This window comes from Nanorana parkeri, unplaced genomic scaffold (genome assembly GCF_000935625.1).
Source record: "Nanorana parkeri isolate BGI_ZX_2015 unplaced genomic scaffold, ASM93562v1 scaffold33, whole genome shotgun sequence".
Lineage (NCBI taxonomy): Eukaryota > Metazoa > Chordata > Amphibia > Anura > Dicroglossidae > Nanorana > Nanorana parkeri.
The window spans coordinates 1796478-1815537 of record NW_017306301.1 but is presented as its reverse complement, the minus strand read 5'-3'; the positions used below and the strand labels follow the sequence as shown (position 1 = coordinate 1815537).

At 42.4% G+C, this 19060-nt stretch overlaps 1 protein-coding gene across 1 annotated transcript in view; it reads right to left on the bottom strand.

Annotated features, from left to right (window-relative positions):
- The window catches only part of ZNF385A (zinc finger protein 385A), a 185728-nt gene that overhangs the window by 82920 nt on the left and 83748 nt on the right, over positions 1-19060 (bottom strand). Inside the window, exon 2 of the mRNA XM_018568985.1 lies at positions 11103-11245. Within this exon, the coding sequence (XP_018424487.1) occupies positions 11103-11245 (143 nt within the window). The remainder of the gene's footprint in view (positions 1-11102; positions 11246-19060) is intronic.

The window sequence follows — 19060 nt, the reverse complement described above, 5'->3', positions numbered from 1 at the left end:
TATCCCGTCTGTGCGTAAGCGCAGATACTGGGTCGGCGTTCTTGAGAGAACACTGGCACTAAAATGTTAAACAAACGGCTGCCTGAGGTCCCGCGCTTGCTGGGGACCTCAGCAGCCTGCCTGTTAACCATGCGGTGCCATGGTGGTGGGGGGTTGGGGGGGGGGGGCATTCATGGTTTCTTGCACCGGGGCCCTGAAGGTTCTAGTTACGCCTCTGGCCTTAATGTTACAATTCTAGAGAATGCTGGTGGGAATGATCATACAAATGCACCACTGATACTATGGGGATAGCAGTGGCTACGTTGATATGCTCATTCTCTTTAGCGTTCTCTTGAATTGCAACATTGTATCTCGTTCCTAACATGTATTCATTTCTTTTGATGCTCAGCACCATCTAGTGGCCGTAATACAGTATTTTTATGTTAAAGGAGAACTATGGGGTCAGTGTTTTTCCCCATAGTTCTCCTTAGGGTAACGGGAGGACACAAACTAGCGTCCTCCCGTTACCCTAAGCTCAGTGAGTGACAGCTGGCTCTGCCTATCAAGAGGCAGAGCCAGCTGTACCCGCCCCTGTCACGGCAGAGAGCCCTGACAGGATCGAGAGGCGAGCGAACCCGGTATGTGTTCGCTCACCTCCCGATCTACTGAGCCAACCTGTGACAGTCTCATTGTCACAGGTCGGCTAGAACTATGAGGTGAGTGAAAAGCAGTCATCTCATAGTTCTCCTTTAACCAATTGAAGAGAAGAACCCTTTAGACTGCCCCCAAATTAAATTGGAAATCACAAATCTATTCCTCTCCTTGACTGGATGTCTTAGGGCTTTACTGAGTGGTAGACCACTATCCACAGAATACACTGCTACCATTAGGAAACAGAGAATGCACATCAGCTGCACAATACTTGGAAGCTTTTATAAAAAGCCAAGAAGTCTGATCAAAGACAACAATTTCATTACACAACTCCTAATTGCTTCTTATCCTTCACAAATGTCTTTTTCTGAGCTCTTTACAAAGGATATAAATATATAAATCTATATATACACACATAAATTAGAGCCCACTCTGTAAGGTATTGTTTAGTTTCATTGTACAAAGAAGTTGCCAGCAACCAATAATTACTTTATAACTTCATTAACACAATGGACTGTGAATCCTATGGGCAGCATAACTACTTTTTAAACAAGCACAAGTGTCTATAAAAACATTGCAGGGTATTATTTTATAATATAGCTTATTTTATGATAAGAAAGTGTGTATTTTGCAAATAATAAATTCGAGGTCCATTTTGTTTTATACTTGGAACAGTTAGATTATGTGCAGAAGTGTGTCGTTCACCTAAATATTTTACAAATAGAACACATTCTTCTTCATCTCATTGAGTTGGTAGGTGTGCATATTTCTCTTATACAATACAACATGAAGCAAAGATGGGGAATCTATATGTACAGTATGTTGTTGGGGAGAAATTACAGAGGTCATTAGGGTACAGTGCTACTGTCGCTGGTTTGATCATTTCCTGCTGTACAGTTATGGGACACACATCTACTATGCCTGTAAAATACAGAATTAAACAACGCCAAACTTTGTTTTAAAGCGGACTTTACACTCAAAAATCAAATTCTACCAATGCATCACTTTACGTATAATGATTAATAATAACATAGACATGTCGGGTGTAAAATGCTGTGATTGTGAAATACACTTGCAGAGCATTCACTTCCTGCTATGAAAGGTGCAAATGACTTCAGTTTGCCAACGCAATGCAGACTGGCATTGCCTTGTCATCAGCAGAGCATTGCTGGGAAATCTCTTCTGTAATCTCAGGAGATCTCAAGGAAAGGCATTTTATTCCCCTGAGATGATGTGCATGGTCACATGTCCTAGTCACATGTGCGATAAATCAAGGAAGTAATAGGATAACTAGTAATCTGCCCTTGTCCACTGTCAGAAGACTACATGGCCACTGTCAGAAGACTGGGAAAGAAAAGAGAAATAAGGTCTGCAAAGAATACAAAGCCGGCAATTATCTAGAAGTGTGTGTGTGTAGATTGTCATTACTAAACATTTCTAAAGGTGTGTTTGTTGTTATTTTTAAAGTATGGGTAAAGGTCCTGCAGCGCCCTCTAAAATGTCGCTATTCAATTTAGAGATACCTGGACTGTAATCAGTCTGGATACTGATTATACAGAGCTCTGCATTCTATAGGTGTCCCTGAGTCTGCTGGATCGATTGCTCCTCCTGTTGCTGAGGAAAAGGGAGCCTTGGCATACAGTGAGGGAGGATCTATCCTCAGGTTATGACCATGCACCTGACCCTAGCCATCCCTGAGTAGGATGACTCAGAGGCATGGTTGAGGGCAGGTAATACAAGGTCTGGGGACACTGTGCAGAGGTCTTCTTCCCCTAGGGGCCTCGCCCTAGGAGGTCTGTGTGATGCAGGAAACTGGCCTGGGCCTCAGCACATGGCAGGTGCTGAGGGGCCTGGAGGCCTAAGGATACACTGATACTTTGCTGGGCCCATACACGTGGCAGGTGATTCGTGCCTTGTTCTAAGAAGATACTACTACTAACCTGGAGTGCTCCTTGGCAGTTGCAGATGCTGAGGGCACAGAGATTCCAGATCCTGTTGCTAAGGAAAATACCTGATGGAAGCTGGGTCGGGGAGGAGTCCGCTTGTTGAGGGGTACCGCAGAGGAGCTGGTGCGAGCGTCCGTCTGGGACCCGCAAGAGAGATCCCACACCCTATTACAGGTATCTGTTCACAGTATTACTACTACTATTGGTCTCTGGGACCAGATCACAGCGATATCAGCCTTAGCGGTTGCTAAGGGAGATAGCTGTCCTCCAAAGTATTTCCTATGGCATCCTACAGATCCTAAACCCTCTCTCTCCTATTGATGTTGCAAATAAATACCCTAAAAAGACCCTAAGACTCGAGCTGTTCTGTCCGTGAGTGTCGGTGTGCTGTTGCTGATCCAAGGGGACTGGTAGCTAGAACCAACAGGTTGGAGAACCCATTTCAACATTCAGCGGCTCCTTCGGGGGTGAGCGCTACAGTCCTCTTTAATGAAAAGAAAGCCCTGCTCCCACTAGGTTTATCCTATTTGTGCGGATTTCCTTGACAGTCTCATTGTCACAGGTCGGCTAGAACTATGAGGTGAGTGAAAATCACTCACCTCATAGTTCTCCTTTAAGATGTGAAAGAGTCAGTATAGGGGATCTGACTACTGGACAGGCACCTTCTACATTCCAGAGGATCTCCATTGTCTCCATGGTTTGTAGTGTCCCATTGCAAGATTTTGAATTGGAGTGCCACACTCTGTTTAATAGTCGTAATACATCTTTATTCCATGTTGAGTTGAGGGGACAGTAAAGAAATCGCCTTACACAGTATGCTGTCCCCTCAATCCAACATGGAATAAAGATGTATCTGGACTATTAAACAATATGTGACACTAAAATTCTCAATCATGCAAACCTTTTTCTAATAGCAGTTTACAGTTCATGGTTGTTAATGTTTCCTAAATATATAATGTTGGGGGGTTTTACGTCATTTTCAGGCCTAAAATGTGGAATATAACATGGGTGCAAAAATTGAAAAAAGGGCCTCAGTCATGAAGGGGTTAAAAAGCTCATGGTGTACAATTGCAACAGCAGCACCTGCAGGCTAAATGTAAGTACTACACACCATGAAAAGCAGGGAGAAAAACAGAAACATGGTATTCTAAACTGGGTGGTTTATCTTGGCTTGCTTTTACTGGTTGATTACTTATATAATGAAAAACAATTCATCCTTACACTTATTCTATTGAACGGCAACCATCTGGAAGAATCAATCCCTTGGTGTAAGATGCCACCCTTCACCACACACACACACACACACACACACCATACCTGGCAAGAAGGGCCAGAGTCCTGGGGTACAGTCTTTGATGGAGGTCTAGAGGTTGCATGTTGTGTTATACATCTACATTAATGTTACCTTTTTTATGTCAGTTATTTTCTTATGCATGTAGGAGACTTAAAGTGACATTAAACGCTCAGATTTTTTAACATAAAACAATACTGTAATGTGCGCCTTACTGTAATCCATGGTTGTTTCCCTTCTCTTTGCTGCTCTTCCTTTTAAATCTGCATCTCTTCTCATGCTGGGCAGAACTTCTGTTTTGCAGCAGACTGCCTTGTCTCAGGAATGGATATATGGTGTCTGTGTGTAGGTTCACAACCTGAGCCAGCACTACAGGAAGAGGCACTCAGCTGCAAAGGGAAGTTCTCCCCCAGCATGAGAAGACATGAGGATTTAAAAGGAAGAGCCGCAAAGAGAAGGGAAACAACCATGGATTACAGTAAGGCACACATTACAGTATTGGTTTATGTTAAAAAATCTGAGGGTTTAATGTCACTTTAAGTATAGTATAGTGTAGTTGGACAGCTTTATGACAGAAATACATTGGTATAGAAGGGATCAGTGTAAAAACTTTCACTTAAAGCAGACCTTCACTCCAAAAATGCAGTTTACATCACTGCAATGTTCTTCCCCTCTGCAATCCTAAAAGCTGACTTCATTTTATTTTTTGCTTTGTTTATTTACTTTTTTTTTTTAATATCACCCCTTCCTCCATTCTCGACTAGACAAGAATGACATGTACCCCGCCCCTGAAGCCTCCTGGGATATGCATATCACAAATCCCAGGAGGCTTCAGCTTTCACACAGTGGCTGGAGGATGGTGGACTTAGCCGTGCATCATCAGGGGCCGCAAGAACCAGCAAGAGACAACATGCTCCCAATGAGGTCAGAAAGGAGGATGGCAGCGCAAGAGATGGAGTGGAACAGCAGAGAGGTGGATCACAGCGGGGCAATGCTGGCTTCTCTGGGCATGTGAGTATGTCTACTGTTGATAACCCCAGCAAAAAAGTAAGAGGGTTTTAAAAAAACAAAACACGTAGGGAGTGAAGTTGAACTTTAAAAGAGTGCTTTAGCCAACAAAAGCTTTTTCAGGAAACATAGATAATAGCAGGTCCATTGGTACTTCACCTTGTATTAATGTATCAGAAGTAAGGATGGGCTAAGTGTTCGATTCGAACATGAGTTCGAATCGAACATCGGCAGTTCTAGCGCTCGCCGAGCGCCTAACTTTATGGATGTTCTAATGTTCGAATACGAACCAAACAGGGGGGTGTTCGGCTCATCCCTAATCAGAAGTACCCACCAACAGAAAATGCTGTTCAAGGATCCCTTCAGTGCTAGCAACATTGCCAAAACCGCAGGCTTCTGATCTGCTAATATCAGCAGAGATCATACGACCACATAGGTTTTTGGTCGACTAACCTCAGCACTCCATTTGTAGTGAAACTACAAATTCCATCATGCCTTTGCCTCTGGGATTCATGCCTTGCACTACTCTGGCTCTCAGAGTTTTCCAATGCCTCATGGGACTTGGAGTTCCACAATAGTTGGCGTGCCGAAATTGCTTATCCCTGATCTAACCAGTACTGCAGCAGCAATTCCTCCAGGATAGGCAAGTACTGTATATAAGCCATTTTGTTGCTCTAAATTTATTCGCCCCAGCAAATCTGTTAACATAGTTTTAAGTTAACATTTTCGTTTAGGTTCACTTTAAATGTCAGCAAAACGAAAGCAGCAGTCATGGATCAGTGAGCAGAATATAAATCCAATGATTTCTCTTTGGCAAATATGTCTGTTTTTAAAGATGACAATGGATGACCTATAGCAGGCAGAATCCATTGCTAAATGCAGCAATGTAATTACACTGTAACAAATAGCTCACAGGCCACACAACCCAAGGTCCCAAGTGGAAAGTCCACTAAGAGGGAATATGTATTGCCTTCTATTCCTGGATATGAAGTTTGTAAATGTCAAGATCAATTTTATTGTTTGATTACCTTGTAAAAGTTACAAGAGATGCAGTGTGGCAAACGCTGGTGGATGTAGCGCATTTATAATATGTCAATACCAACTACGCTGCTGCTCTGCTACCTCATCCACAAGACCTTGTGATGTTTAAATAATGTTGCTGGTATGTGGGATGGAATACATTGCACTATACAAGGCAAAAAAGAATACCCTGTAAAAGAATTGAAGTATGCAAGGTTAAATTTTTGTGCCTTCAAGTCAGAGCACTTACTGAAACTCCTCAATGTGTTCCTTTAGACTTACAGGGCAAGTAAACCTACATCTCAAGTTACATGTACTTATACTAGCTACTAATTCTGTTTAAGAATATCTACTTAAACATTCCCAAGTTTCTAACACTTGTAAAACTCTAATGCTACCCGCTCATGCCCTCGGAATTGGCCAACAGGTGTCTTAAAGTGAAGCTACATCAGTTTGGGGTCAATGTTTTTGTTTCCTTTAGTGACTAAGTGTTGTTATATAAACTGATGTTTGTATAATCAGTTATTATTTATATCAAGTCTTTATTTTACAAATAAACAGGGCACACTCATAACACTCATTTTGTAAAGCATTAAGGATTTTCTAAAGAAAGGGCACAGCAGTAGATTATTTTCCCTGAGACCGTCTCTTTCTCTACCTTTCTCTTTAACTGAATGTCCATATGGTCCCAACTGAAGAAAGAAGGTAGGAGAGGAGAAGGTGAGTTACGCCAGTATTTCGGTAAACCTGTGCATAGCATATGCCTATATTGCCTGAATGCAGACTTTGTGTTTTCAGGGAATACGTTCATACACTATACATATGCATATACCCGCATACAGCTGTGCACAGCCAATCATATCTAAGGACGGCTGAACGCAGCAGTTGTGTATCTCAGCCCCTGAAAAAGCCAGAATGCACGTTGTATGCCCCTAAATGTGGCCGTGTACAAGCGTAAACAACTACATTTTTCTAAAAAAGTAGCCAAGGTTAGCTAGGTGAACATAAGAAAAGAAACCTGCTCCACCTGCTGGCTTCAGACAGTAAAAATGCAATATTCATATGCAATATTGCATATCTACCTAAAAAAAAGAAAAATGTTTAAACATGTGTAGTGCACTAGTGGAAAGGGTGCTATTAAATCTAGTGTTTATCAAATTGTATGTGGTCTGATACTAATCTGTAGTTTGGTTCATGTGGCTTTCCCCCTAAACAATCTATCCTTGCCTGCCATCTGTCTGCTACCAGAGACACTCCAGGGTGTGTCCTGGTGATAGAACAGAGCAGCCAATGGGATTGCTATGAGTAGATATCCCTCTCCAGCCAATTACTTTTGAAGGAGCCAGTGGTGAATGCTGGGGGAGGAGATAAATACTTGGGTTGGGCCATGTGAGCTTTCTTCTTCCTCCCCCGGCCCTGCCTGCGGGGAGGGTTCGTTGGACTGCCTGCGCTGACTAGGCCTGAAAGTCTGGGGTCTAGCTATGGAATCACCCTGGGACCTACTGCTAAAGACGAGGATCAGTAACTTCTACCTCAAGCAATGCTGTGTCAGGTGCTTCACCTGCTGTGCATGGAAGCTGTAACCACACTCTGAAAAGCAATGGAATCTACGTCTGCCTGGATGATCCTAACCCTCCTCTACCTTTCTCCCTGAAGTTCTGCAAATAAAGGTTTCTAGCATCACAACTACAGTCTGGACCTCACTTCAATCGTTCAACAGAAGGGCGTCAAGTGCTGATGGGCAGAAGCCAGCAAATGTATCCGTAACAGTCCGTGAACCCATCGCACTCCTGACCACTGATTCCAAATTAATGAAGGTGGGTGCAGCGGTGATCAACAGATGATAAATATTATCATGCGCAAAGAGAAGTATGGACACCGGCACTCCAGTTGCACAGATACAGATGCCCCCGTTTATTGACAAAAATGCAGCATAATCACACTCAGTGCACAATGCTGCATTTTCGTCAATAAACAGACACATCTGTATTGCAACTGGAGTGGCGGTGTCCATACTTCTCTTTGCAAATGTATCCGTAGACATGAAGAATCAGAGTTGTCGTAACCCATAGCAGTACCCAAGCTGCGCTGGTTTGCTGTGGATCCATAATAGAGGTTTCTTATAGAGCAAAGACAAGGAGACCCGTTAGTTCAGTTTACTGTAGATCACACCTTCAGAGCCAGCGGTAGTGTTATCCAGTATTGGCATAGCGCTGACCAGGAAGTGGGAGCGCTGCACATGTATATTTCTTTTTGTCCTGAAAATAATGTTGGGTGAAAGTCACATTCACTGCCTTAAAATAATACTCCTTTATAATTTATATGAAGCCTATTTTCTTTTAGTTTTGGTAGAGTAGTGAAGGGTTAAAACCCATGTCAGCTTTGTTTGCCATTTCCTTCACTTCCTGTCCAATGGATACAATTGGAAGTGAGAGTAAATCCTTCCAAAATCAAAAATAGGCGCCCTTAGGGCCTTGACACACCATTAAGATGTGTTACACATGTTACTGCAATGTGTGGCAAGACAAAATAAATGCATTGCTGTGATACAGTGCCATTCGTTCCAAATGGTCCTCCAATGTGTTGAAGCTCATATGTGCCATGGTGCACCGCACAGCAACGCAGTTTAGTGCATTGTTACACTTTGTGCTGGAACACAGGTATGTCAGCAAGTGTATTGGGGTGCCAACTAGAATGAATGCCACGCATTGCAACAATGTATTTAATGTGCGTCACCATAAATAGAAGGGGTGAACAGCCGCTTACAATTGCCACTTAAATGTCCGCAATCAAGTATTTTTCCCTCTGTCCCTCTTCTGGTGGCAGGTCAACATTTTTAGGGTTATTCACAAAAGGGTGAAGAGTTTGGAGAAGGCAGGAGAAGTGAGCAATCCAAATCTGGGCTAAATTCTCCAATTCAGCTCACTTTCCGGATCAGCTATTTTGGCCTAGATTGGTCACTTCTCCTGCCTTCTCCAAACTCTTCACCCTTTTTTTAATAACCCTGTTACTTTCTTTTTTAAACCATGGCAGAAACTGAAAGACCGGCTACTAAAAACATCACTTTCACTATTCCTTTCCACCAAATTTTATGTATTATTAGTTTCAAAGCAGCCAGAAAGCTGCAGAACAGATAATACATAACCCAGACATCCAGGCATTGGCATCATTAGTGTAAATCCATTATCTACCGATTTAAAATGCTTTTTAATACATTTGCTTAATTCAGGCGTCTTTTCTTTTATTAAAGGGCTAATTAACTTTATGCGTCACCTGTAATAACAGACCTTGCTATACAAGCTTTATACTTCAGCTGAGATCACCCTCCACACCTTTTCATTCATTGCTGCTGGTAGTCTGCAATTGATCTGAATTATTGTACTCATTATTTTGGGTAACAGCTTGATCTATTTAGAGTATTATTCTTTTTCACTCTTTTAGTAAGGTACATCAGTGATCGCGTAAGGCCTGTTTGGCATGGCACAGCCTTTTGTGAGGAGCTGTATAAAATGGTATCACAAAATGACAACATATGCCACGTTATCCCAAAAAATTGTTTGTTTTTTTCGTTAAAATATTTTGGGATATTTTGGCTTCTCCAGCTATTGGTTTTAGGATACTGGGCTCAATTTAGGGGCAGAGCCCAAACTAACCATAGGTCACCTGAAGCTTATCCAACCTCAACCTAACCACTGAAATATCAATTTCTCAAACAATTCATCCCCACACAGCTACCTCCTCATGTCACTTCCCCCTCCCTTTTAGATTGTAAGCTCTCACGGGCAGGGTTCTCCTTACCATCTTGTCTTGAATTGTATTATAATTTTGTAATTGTAATGTCTTCCTTATATTGTAAAGTGCTGTGCAAACTGTTGGCGCTATATACACTAAGAGGCCAGATTATTATGACCACCCCACCAGTACTTCGTTGGGCCACGAGATAACTCCACGAGATGACTTTGTTGGGCTGCCTCGTAACTCCACGCGATGTTGAAAGTAATCAGTATTGCTTCTGACTTGAAGAAGAGAGGTTCACTCTCGAAAGCTTGTCTTTTATATATGTTGTTAGTCCAATAAGAAAGGTATCATTGCACACTGCATTACTACGTTTTTTTTTGTTTTTTTTTACATCTTGTCTACCGGACTAATACGGCTTACCCATTTATATTGCACTGTATATATTAATATATATAAATATATATACATTTCCTATGCTCCTCTGTTTGTTGAAAGCCCCAAGAATGAGGCTTCTCATAGGTGGGAGTGGGTTTACCTATACATTATATGGACAAACTGGTATGGTGTTTGGACAGAGTAATAAATAGTGGCATTAGTACTGATTGATTGAGTAATAAATAGTGGCATTAGTACTGATTGACTATGGTTGCTTAAAAGGAACCTTTGAAGACATTAGTACAGGAATTGCCATTATTGACTAGGTTTAGCTGGGCAGGCTTCAGGGCTTTCATCCTCATACTGGGTTCACTATCGAGTGAGTGACTGACATGAAACCAGCATGCAGGATAGGCATTTAGACTTATAAGAATTTCTTGGCTGCATAGTAATTCCAAGTCATGTAGTGAAGCCAGGATGACTGTTCTCCAGCCTACACTTTTAAATCCAAGTCAGCAATGGCAGCTCCCAAGGATCTTGTGTGGTCCCACCACATAAAAAACAAAAGAAAGCCCGTTAAATCTCAGAGGCACCTGATGGCAGCGATAGAATGGATGTCAAGGAGTCACCAATAGATGATAAATTCATTTATTGTACAAAGACCCAAACCAATGAGCAGATCCTGAAAAAAGGTACATGCTGACAGCTGGTCTAAATTTGTTGAAATGGCTCAAAACTGGGACCCAAGATGCTAACAATGTAGGGGAAAGCAGACTGACTTTTGTATTATGTTAACAACTTTTTTATGTAAGCTGTAAAGTGAACCTTACATGACGAAAATATGGAGTTTGCCACCAAATAATGAACGCCTAGCTATTATACTGACCTGGGAAAAGTATGCAAATCATAAAAGCCAAGAGTAAAGTCATAGGTGGTTATATGCATAAATACTCCATCTCAGAAGTAGAAATTGTACATTTGCAAACGGATATAAAATTACTTCTATTGTATAAACCTGCAAACTTTTAATACGCTTAAATCTGATATAACTAGAAAACAAGGCATAGAGAGCTTAATAGTCCTGTCATTCTTACCGTGCTGAACCTAGGGAAGAGTCCCAAGGCTGGCTGTGGTTCCACAGGAAAAGAGAGAAAAGGCTTCATATCTAGATGGCGCTGAATCATGGCTGGTGGAGGACGAAGCAGGGCAGGCAGGCTTCCACCTCTGTTAATAGTCCCTGAAAAGTAAATACGGGAAATGTTAAACACAGAAATCTACCTCTTCCTACATAAATACACAAGGCATTCTTCAATAAATATGATTATTGTTATTATTATTATACAGGATTTATATAGTGCCAACAGTTTGTGCAGCGCTTTACAATATAAAGGAAGACAGTACAGTTACAATATAATTCAAGACAAGTTGGATTGCCACTATAGGCAATATAAAGGTGCTTCATGATACATTTAAGGTCAGGTAAGCTCAAAGTCAAAGAGATTTATACGACCTGCAATTGACATGTTCTCCAAACGCACGTCAAGCACAGGAAAACAATGCCCATCAACATGAATTCTTACTATGACTCTGAAGGCAGCATGGAGAACACACAATAGAAGCACCGCTCTTCCACGGCCCAGTGGCAAGTGCTTGCCAATGGGAGCATGTCCTTGCTCCAATATGAGCCCATAAAATCAGAAGGAAAGCTGGCCATACACCGGATCCCGTTGGAATAGTTCACTGAAGCTTCTACACAACTGGTGTCCCGCCCAAGGTCCGCCCCCACTGATGCGTTTCACTCAATCACGGGCTTAGTCATAGAGATCAGACGATCTGAAGGTAGCATGTTCCAGAGTTAATCTTAATCTAAAGGCAGCGTGTGGCAGGGTTAGAATGACCCAGAAGGTAGTGGGTGGCAGGATTACTCTGACCCTAAAGGCAGGGGGTGGCAAGGCTAATCTGACCCTGAAGGCAGTTATTAGAAGGGGCACTATGATCTTAAGCCCAGGGTTGGCAGTGCTACTCTGACCCTAAAGGCAAAGGGTAGAAGGTGGGTACTACAATCTTAAAGGCAGGGGGTGGCAGTGCTACTCTGGACCTTGTCCAGGCAGCCTTAAATGCACCCAGGTTAAGACAGGGCTTCATCATTCTATTAAAGCCCTTACACACCTACTCTAATTGTGACAGTCTAGAAAAACTTTGGGCTAGAAGCAGGCAAACTACTATGTATGATTTTAAGATTTCTAAGTTGTTATGATAAAGCGTTAAGTATTTAGTATGACCATGTTTAGTAAATATTTGGGATAAGCTAAAATCTGTCAACTTATAGAATTTGCCATCACTTCAGCCTGTGTAAGATTTAAAAATGTGAGGAGAATCTGAACATTAAGGCCCCATTCACACCTATGCGTATTGTAATATGCGCGTCTGTCGCGCGACCGTCACGCGGTTTTTTCACCGCGATTCGCGGTAAAAAAGCCGCGCGACCGTCGCGCGATTCCAAAGGCTACTTGGCAGTATACAAATGGAAAACGCCCTACAAAACGGACCAATACGCAGCAAAAAACGCTCTGGGACCTTTTCATGCGTGGGCCGTTTTGTAGTGCGTTCGGGACGGGCGGAAATACGGACAGGTGGGAACGAGGCCATTGACTACAATGCTATTTATTTTTTTGACCGTTTTGTAGAGCGTTCATCGAGCGTAGGACGCGCTACAAAACGGTCAGGTGTGAATGGGGCCTAACTCTGAACAAGAATTTAAAAAAACAGAAAGTATGAAAGTACTAAGAGCTCCCATCTTGCTGGAAAATGTTTTGTAAGAGGACCAGGAACCACCAAGATAATAAAATCGTGATTTTCTTCTGTGCAATGACAGGTGCATGGAGGCATGTATTGTGGATAGAAAATACCCATACATAAGCTGTTTAAAAGCATGTATTAACTAAAGCAATGGATCAAAGTCTCTGTCTGTGTCAAATGCATTGCATTTTCCAGCAAGATGAATAAAATGTGCTACCTAGCGTGCATTCATTCTGCCATCCCTTGGCGTTTGATAATTTAACATTAAGGCAGGATATAATATGCACTTTGTAAGTTCCTTGTCAATATTGCACAGGTCTCTGAAATTTGGAAACAATAGATGGAACATCTGTTGGTCTGTAGTCAGCCCTATATTACATCCACAATCACCGGAGGAGGTAGAATCTTGCACAGCTGAACACTGCTGATAACAGTGGTACTAGGCTACACAGTAGGAGAGCTCTGTTGTTGTGCGCTCATACCCAGAGAGGAGAGGAACAAAGCATGTCCCATTCAGTGCCTTTCTGCGGAGCTTAAACTTGATGTCTAAAGGGACAATAGATCACCTTACCCACTGATATCTTACCGGAAAGGTTTACTCAGAGTAAACCTTTCAGGGAGAAAATGCCTCTCTCGCGGACGTCAGGGAGCCGCTATCTAATAGCGGGAGACTTCCTGAACATCAGGGTGACTTGAGATCCCAACATACAGGTGTTGATTGGGCATGGACACAATTGAAAACACTTAGCAAAACAACTCTGCACTGAGCAATTGGGGTGAGTAATTTGTTTAATCTCTCTGGGCTTCTGCAGACCCCCATTTTTCAGTTTGTACAGACAGGCCACATTGAATACTGTCACTTCATTAGTGACCCCTATGTGTTCAGTTCACATTGCAAAGTGGACATCAATACAGCTATTACGGAGTTGGCATGTTATATATAGCCTTGGCGCACAGGTTGTTATCACGCCACATGGGTGAATCCAATAATTGTGTTGCCATTTATATGGCCTACAAAAGAACTCTTTGATGCTGAGCTATGCGTGGAGCTTTTAAAGCTTCACAGGTCTTTTGGGTATATGCAACAAAGGACCACTGAGGCTTTACTAGCGTAAAACACATCACTGCATGTATGAAAATGCTTCTACTCATTAAGATGAATCGGAACTGGCGACAACATTAGCCTGCTGGAGACAAAATGCGAAATAACAGGAAATGATTTGATGTTTTTTTTTTTTCTTGAAAGAAATTTGTCTAGCTGGAAATTCTTCCTTATGATATGAAATAATGAAAAGGTATGCAGCTGTATCTCAGTGTAGCTTTACTCCCTAGGAAGGGCTAATGAAAGTCAATTGTCGGGGCTGGATCTCTATGGGTTTTATCTATGGATGGGGCCATATGCAGCCTTTTGTCAGAACAATTTTCATTTTACTGATCTTGTAAACTGTACATTTTACATTGCATAACCTATCCTGTGGGGGGAAAAAAAGTTTCTAATAGACATTCCACCGTCTGCACACTACAGCACTGCCCTCCACAGCCCCCTCTGTTCCTGGTGGCTGCCCAACTTCGGCGTTGAATGAGGTCAAGCATTATCCAACATAATCCAAGGCTGTCAATGAGTACGTCGCTCAATATATTCCCAATGCATATGTTCCTGGACCAGGCCTGGAGTGAGTGGGTGCTTTAGCATAAGCAAGTAGGCTGGTGTCAGCACACAGATAAGAAGGTATCACAAATCTGCTAATCAATAGTTAAAAACGTTAATTGAAGCGATCGCAAACAGTGTCAGTGCAACATTTTGAGGCCACACGGGAGCTCTTCCTCAGGCATGTGATGACTCACCCCTGGGAGCTAACACATCAGCTAATGCAGTTCTATGCATAACTTTAGACCACCTGCTGCCCAACAATGGAGAAGAGGAAGAAGGACAGTGCTCATCACATGTAAGGCACCTGGAAGTCAGGTATGTGTGCTTGAATCATTTTAAAATTAGGGGAGAGCAGGGGCAGAGGAAGAACGTACTAGGGGTGGGGCGGGTTTAATATAGTAAAAAACTAAAACTAAAAATATATTTCAATATTGAATTTCCATAAGTTCTATCCCACTCCTAAAAACAGGGCTGTCCCTGCACTGGGGCTCAAAATGTCAAGTCCTGAGCTACTAGCCAGGCCTTTAGAGTTACTCGCCACCAGTTGCCCCACCTAACCCCTACCCTGCCCCGGCCTTAACTCCCCCCCTAAACACACCCTCATAAATGAGCACTCACTACATAAAAGGGATTTTTTCAAGTAAGCTTTGATTGTATAATGAAAAACAACTCTGGTGTGTGTTCCTATTACAATGCTGATGTTATAACCGGATAGTATATGCTGGGACGTTACAAGTCCTTTAATTTATTTTAACTAATTTAGAATGTCACAATTTTTTTATACCATGGGGCTATCCTCACCCTGAAGTTACTTTTTAACAAATGGTTACAAGGTTGTCACCAGAACAAGAAGTGAGGGGAAATCTACCCAGAGGAGCCATGGACACCAGTAAACACCTAGTAGGGACGCTAACCCGTCTCAACTCAACATTTGGGATGGAGATACAGTTTAAACCAGCAACCCTATCAGGGCTGTCCATATTCCACACTGGTGCTGTGGTGCATCTGGCAGTGTACTCTTGAACTTTGCATGGGTTGCAGGCGCAATAGGTATCCACCAAAAATGATTTTTTTCAGTACACCAAGACTACACTTTAACAAGTTTTAAAAGCACAGACCTGAATGATCCCTGACACTTGTTATTTTAAATTCTGTGAACGTGAATCTATAAAAACCTCAACTAAATAAATACATTTGCCAATCAACCAAGGAAAATACTAATAATAAAATGCAGTGCATGACATATAGGAATCCGAATAAAGATTTCCTATGGGGAATAACGTAATCAGCTGGGAAATTATATCATTAACTTCCCCCCATGATATTTTAATTAAGTTTGGATTAAGTTTGGATTTCGAAAATCAGTATTGAAAAGTAAAATATATTAATCACCAGTACCGGTAGTTAAAGTGAACCTGTCAGCCATTTAAATGTATAAAATTCATAGTCTTGCCCTAAGAGCAAACAGCACAGGATACCTTTGTATTAGCTTTGTACAACCCTCCTTTGTGTGCCCTTCTGAAACTATGTTCACTCTGTTATTTGAGTACTGACTTGTCTGATATCAGGGCCTGACTTGTCTGACAACTCCCATGTCCAGTGCAACTACTTGTATTAAAGTTGTACATTAACCGCTTGAAGACCAGGTGTTTAGACCCCCTTCCTGGCCAGGCCATTTTTCAGTGTTCAGCGCTGCAGTACTTTGACTGACGTTTATTCCATCATGCAACGCTGTACTGAAATTAATTTTATACAATTTTTTTGGGACAGATAGAGCTTTATTTTGGTGGTATTTAATCACCACTGGGGTTTTTTTATTTTTTACTATATTCAGGAGAAATTACTGCAAATTTTGAAAAAAAAAAGTTTTTTTTTAACATTATGTTATAAAACAACTAATATTACCCACTTTTTTGGTAAAATATAAAAGACGGGGTCACTTCGGGTAAATAGACACCAAACATGTCAAGCTTAAAAATTGCGCGCACTCGCAAAATCGCAAAAAAATAGCATACCCAAAATTGGCCATTAGAACTTCCCTTTGCAGCTGAGTGCCTCTTCCTGTAGTGCTGGCTCAGGTTGTGAACCTGCACACAGACACCATGTATCCATTCCTGAGACAAGGCAGTCTGCTGCAAAACAGAAGTTCTGCCAAGCATGAGAAAAGATACAGATTTAAAAGGAAGAGCAGCAAAGAGAAGGGAAACAACCATGGATTACAGTAAGGCACACATTACAGTATTGTTTTATGTTAAAAAATCTGAGGGTTTAATGTCACTTTAAGGTAAAGAAGGGTTTTGTTTTCAACTAGCAATTTGAATCACTCAGTTTATCCAATTGACTCCTGACTCCAGTAATTTTTTAGTGTTGGACAGAATAGGGAAGAGTTAACATTTCTGTCAGGTTTTTTATTCTGTCTGTGACCTCACTGCAGAGATTTTCCCTCACTTGCCATCCCTGTGATCCATACAAGAAAGGTAGCAGGGGTTGTCACCAGGACAGGAAGGTACGACAGAAGTAAAAACACTGCCAAAAGTTCCAACTCTTCCCCACTCTACTAAAAATGTGTTTTTGATTGTTTACATGGCCCCATCGGAGAGATTTCTCATCACTTCCTCCTGTCTTGACAGGAAGTTAGGGGAATCTTCTAAACAAGACAGAGACAGCCATAAAACCATGACAGGGGCTCTACCCAGGGATATGCAGTCAGGGGAGGCAGGTGAGGCAGATGAGGCAGAGCCTCACCTAGTTTTATGGAGGAAAAAGCTGTCAGCTTCAAGTCTGTTACAGAGCAGGGAAAGCGTCCCCACTGTGTAACCTGTCATGGATGGAGCACTGCCTATCAATTACAGGCGGTGCTGCATCCGGCTTTTGACAGCTAAGTTAGGTTACACAGCAGCGGGCTTCCCCAGTGCTTGTGTAACCTAACTAGTGAGTCAAGAGCTGGAACAGCCTCTACTCTGTGTTAGGCTGGGTTCACACCTAGGCGTATATGCGCGTTTGTCGCGTGTTTCGTGACAAGCATTTTTACAGCGATTCGCGGTAAAAAAAACGCGCGACTAACGCGCGTTTCCGAGAGCTACTTGGCTGTATCCAAATGGAAACCCGCTACAAAAACGCCCCAAAGAAGCTCCTGTACTTCTTTGGGCGTAGGGCGTTTTGTAGCATGTTCATACGGCCTTTAATACTCCCAGGTGTGAACCATACCCATAGGAAATAATGGGATTTCGGTGTTTGAGGGTTTTGCAGTGCGTTCTAACGCACTACAAAACGCCCAGGTGTGAACCAGGCCTTAGAGACTTGAGCTCTGTGGATGGTTTTGACCAATGGTCCAAGCTGTCCAATCAAAAAAGAGAAAAAACAAAACAAAAACACTGAGGACATCAATCTCAATGCTTCAATGCATGTTCCCCTAGGCACTATCGGTCAGAGGAAATCTTCCTCTGACCGGAAGTTCCAGTATCGGGGAAGGCATCAGAACATTTGGGCGAGTACTCGCCCAAATACTCCCTATCGGCACCAATACCGATACTAGTATCAGTATCGGCGCATCCCTATTATAAACAAAACTGCAAAGCGGTTTGCTTCTGCTTTAAAGCAGAACTCTAGTATGTGCAAAAATTAACTCCCCCACTGCAAAGGTTAACTGCTCGTTTTGGTCTAGGAGCCAGAATAAAGAAAATATACTCACCCTTCGGTGGCGACGGCTCACCTCTCTGCCCCTCCACTCTGGTGGTGGAATGTCCCTTGGCATCCTCACGTCTAATGGACCTGCATTAGACGTGATGATTCCATGGGTCCTTAGACTGCTGGAGCCCCGGGATGAAGAGGCTGTGGGGACATGTATATTAGCCAGGCAGAATCGAGGATCAGGTGAGTATATCTTCTTTAATCCGTCCCCTAGACACAAACGAGCAGTTAACTCTTGCAGTGTGGGGGTAGCCCCACTGCAAGGGTTAATCTTTGCACATCCTGAAGTGCTTTAAGTGTTGTGTGTTTACTAATGAATTAATTATTTTAGTCTGAAAGATGGCTAGGCAGGACTCTTCCCTTAGGTGCTATCTTAATGAGATCCCAATACTATGTTATGACACAAGAGAGCACCAGAGAGCTGCAGACGTATGATGAGCACTGCGGCCCCACATCTGCTAAATGAGATGCTTGTTTGAGCAGAATACCTTGCAATTACAAATCCAGCTCAGAAGAATTACCATACATTGTTTGCCCTTCTTACGTCTGACGTCTAAGTTGCTGGAATCCAACATGAGAAAAAGAGGGTTATAATAACAGTTCCAAATGTGTGGCACACTACAATGCACAATTGTCTGCGGCCAGGGCTGCCTGCTAGGGCTGACTCATATTTGTTGTAATGAATCTGCTGCAACCAAACTAGGGCTGGTGAATACAAAGTGCATTGAGGGAATATATTCTAAGAGCCGATCTCCTGCAAATGTCAAGCCGAGGGATAAATGTATTAAAGAACTGAAGCCAAACTTTTACTTGCAGATTTGGATAGAGTAAAGGGAGATGGGGGGGGGGGGGGGGGGGGTTAAAACACAGTTTTTTTGGAAATTTGGGCCCTTTGGGGGGAAACCCCTTTCA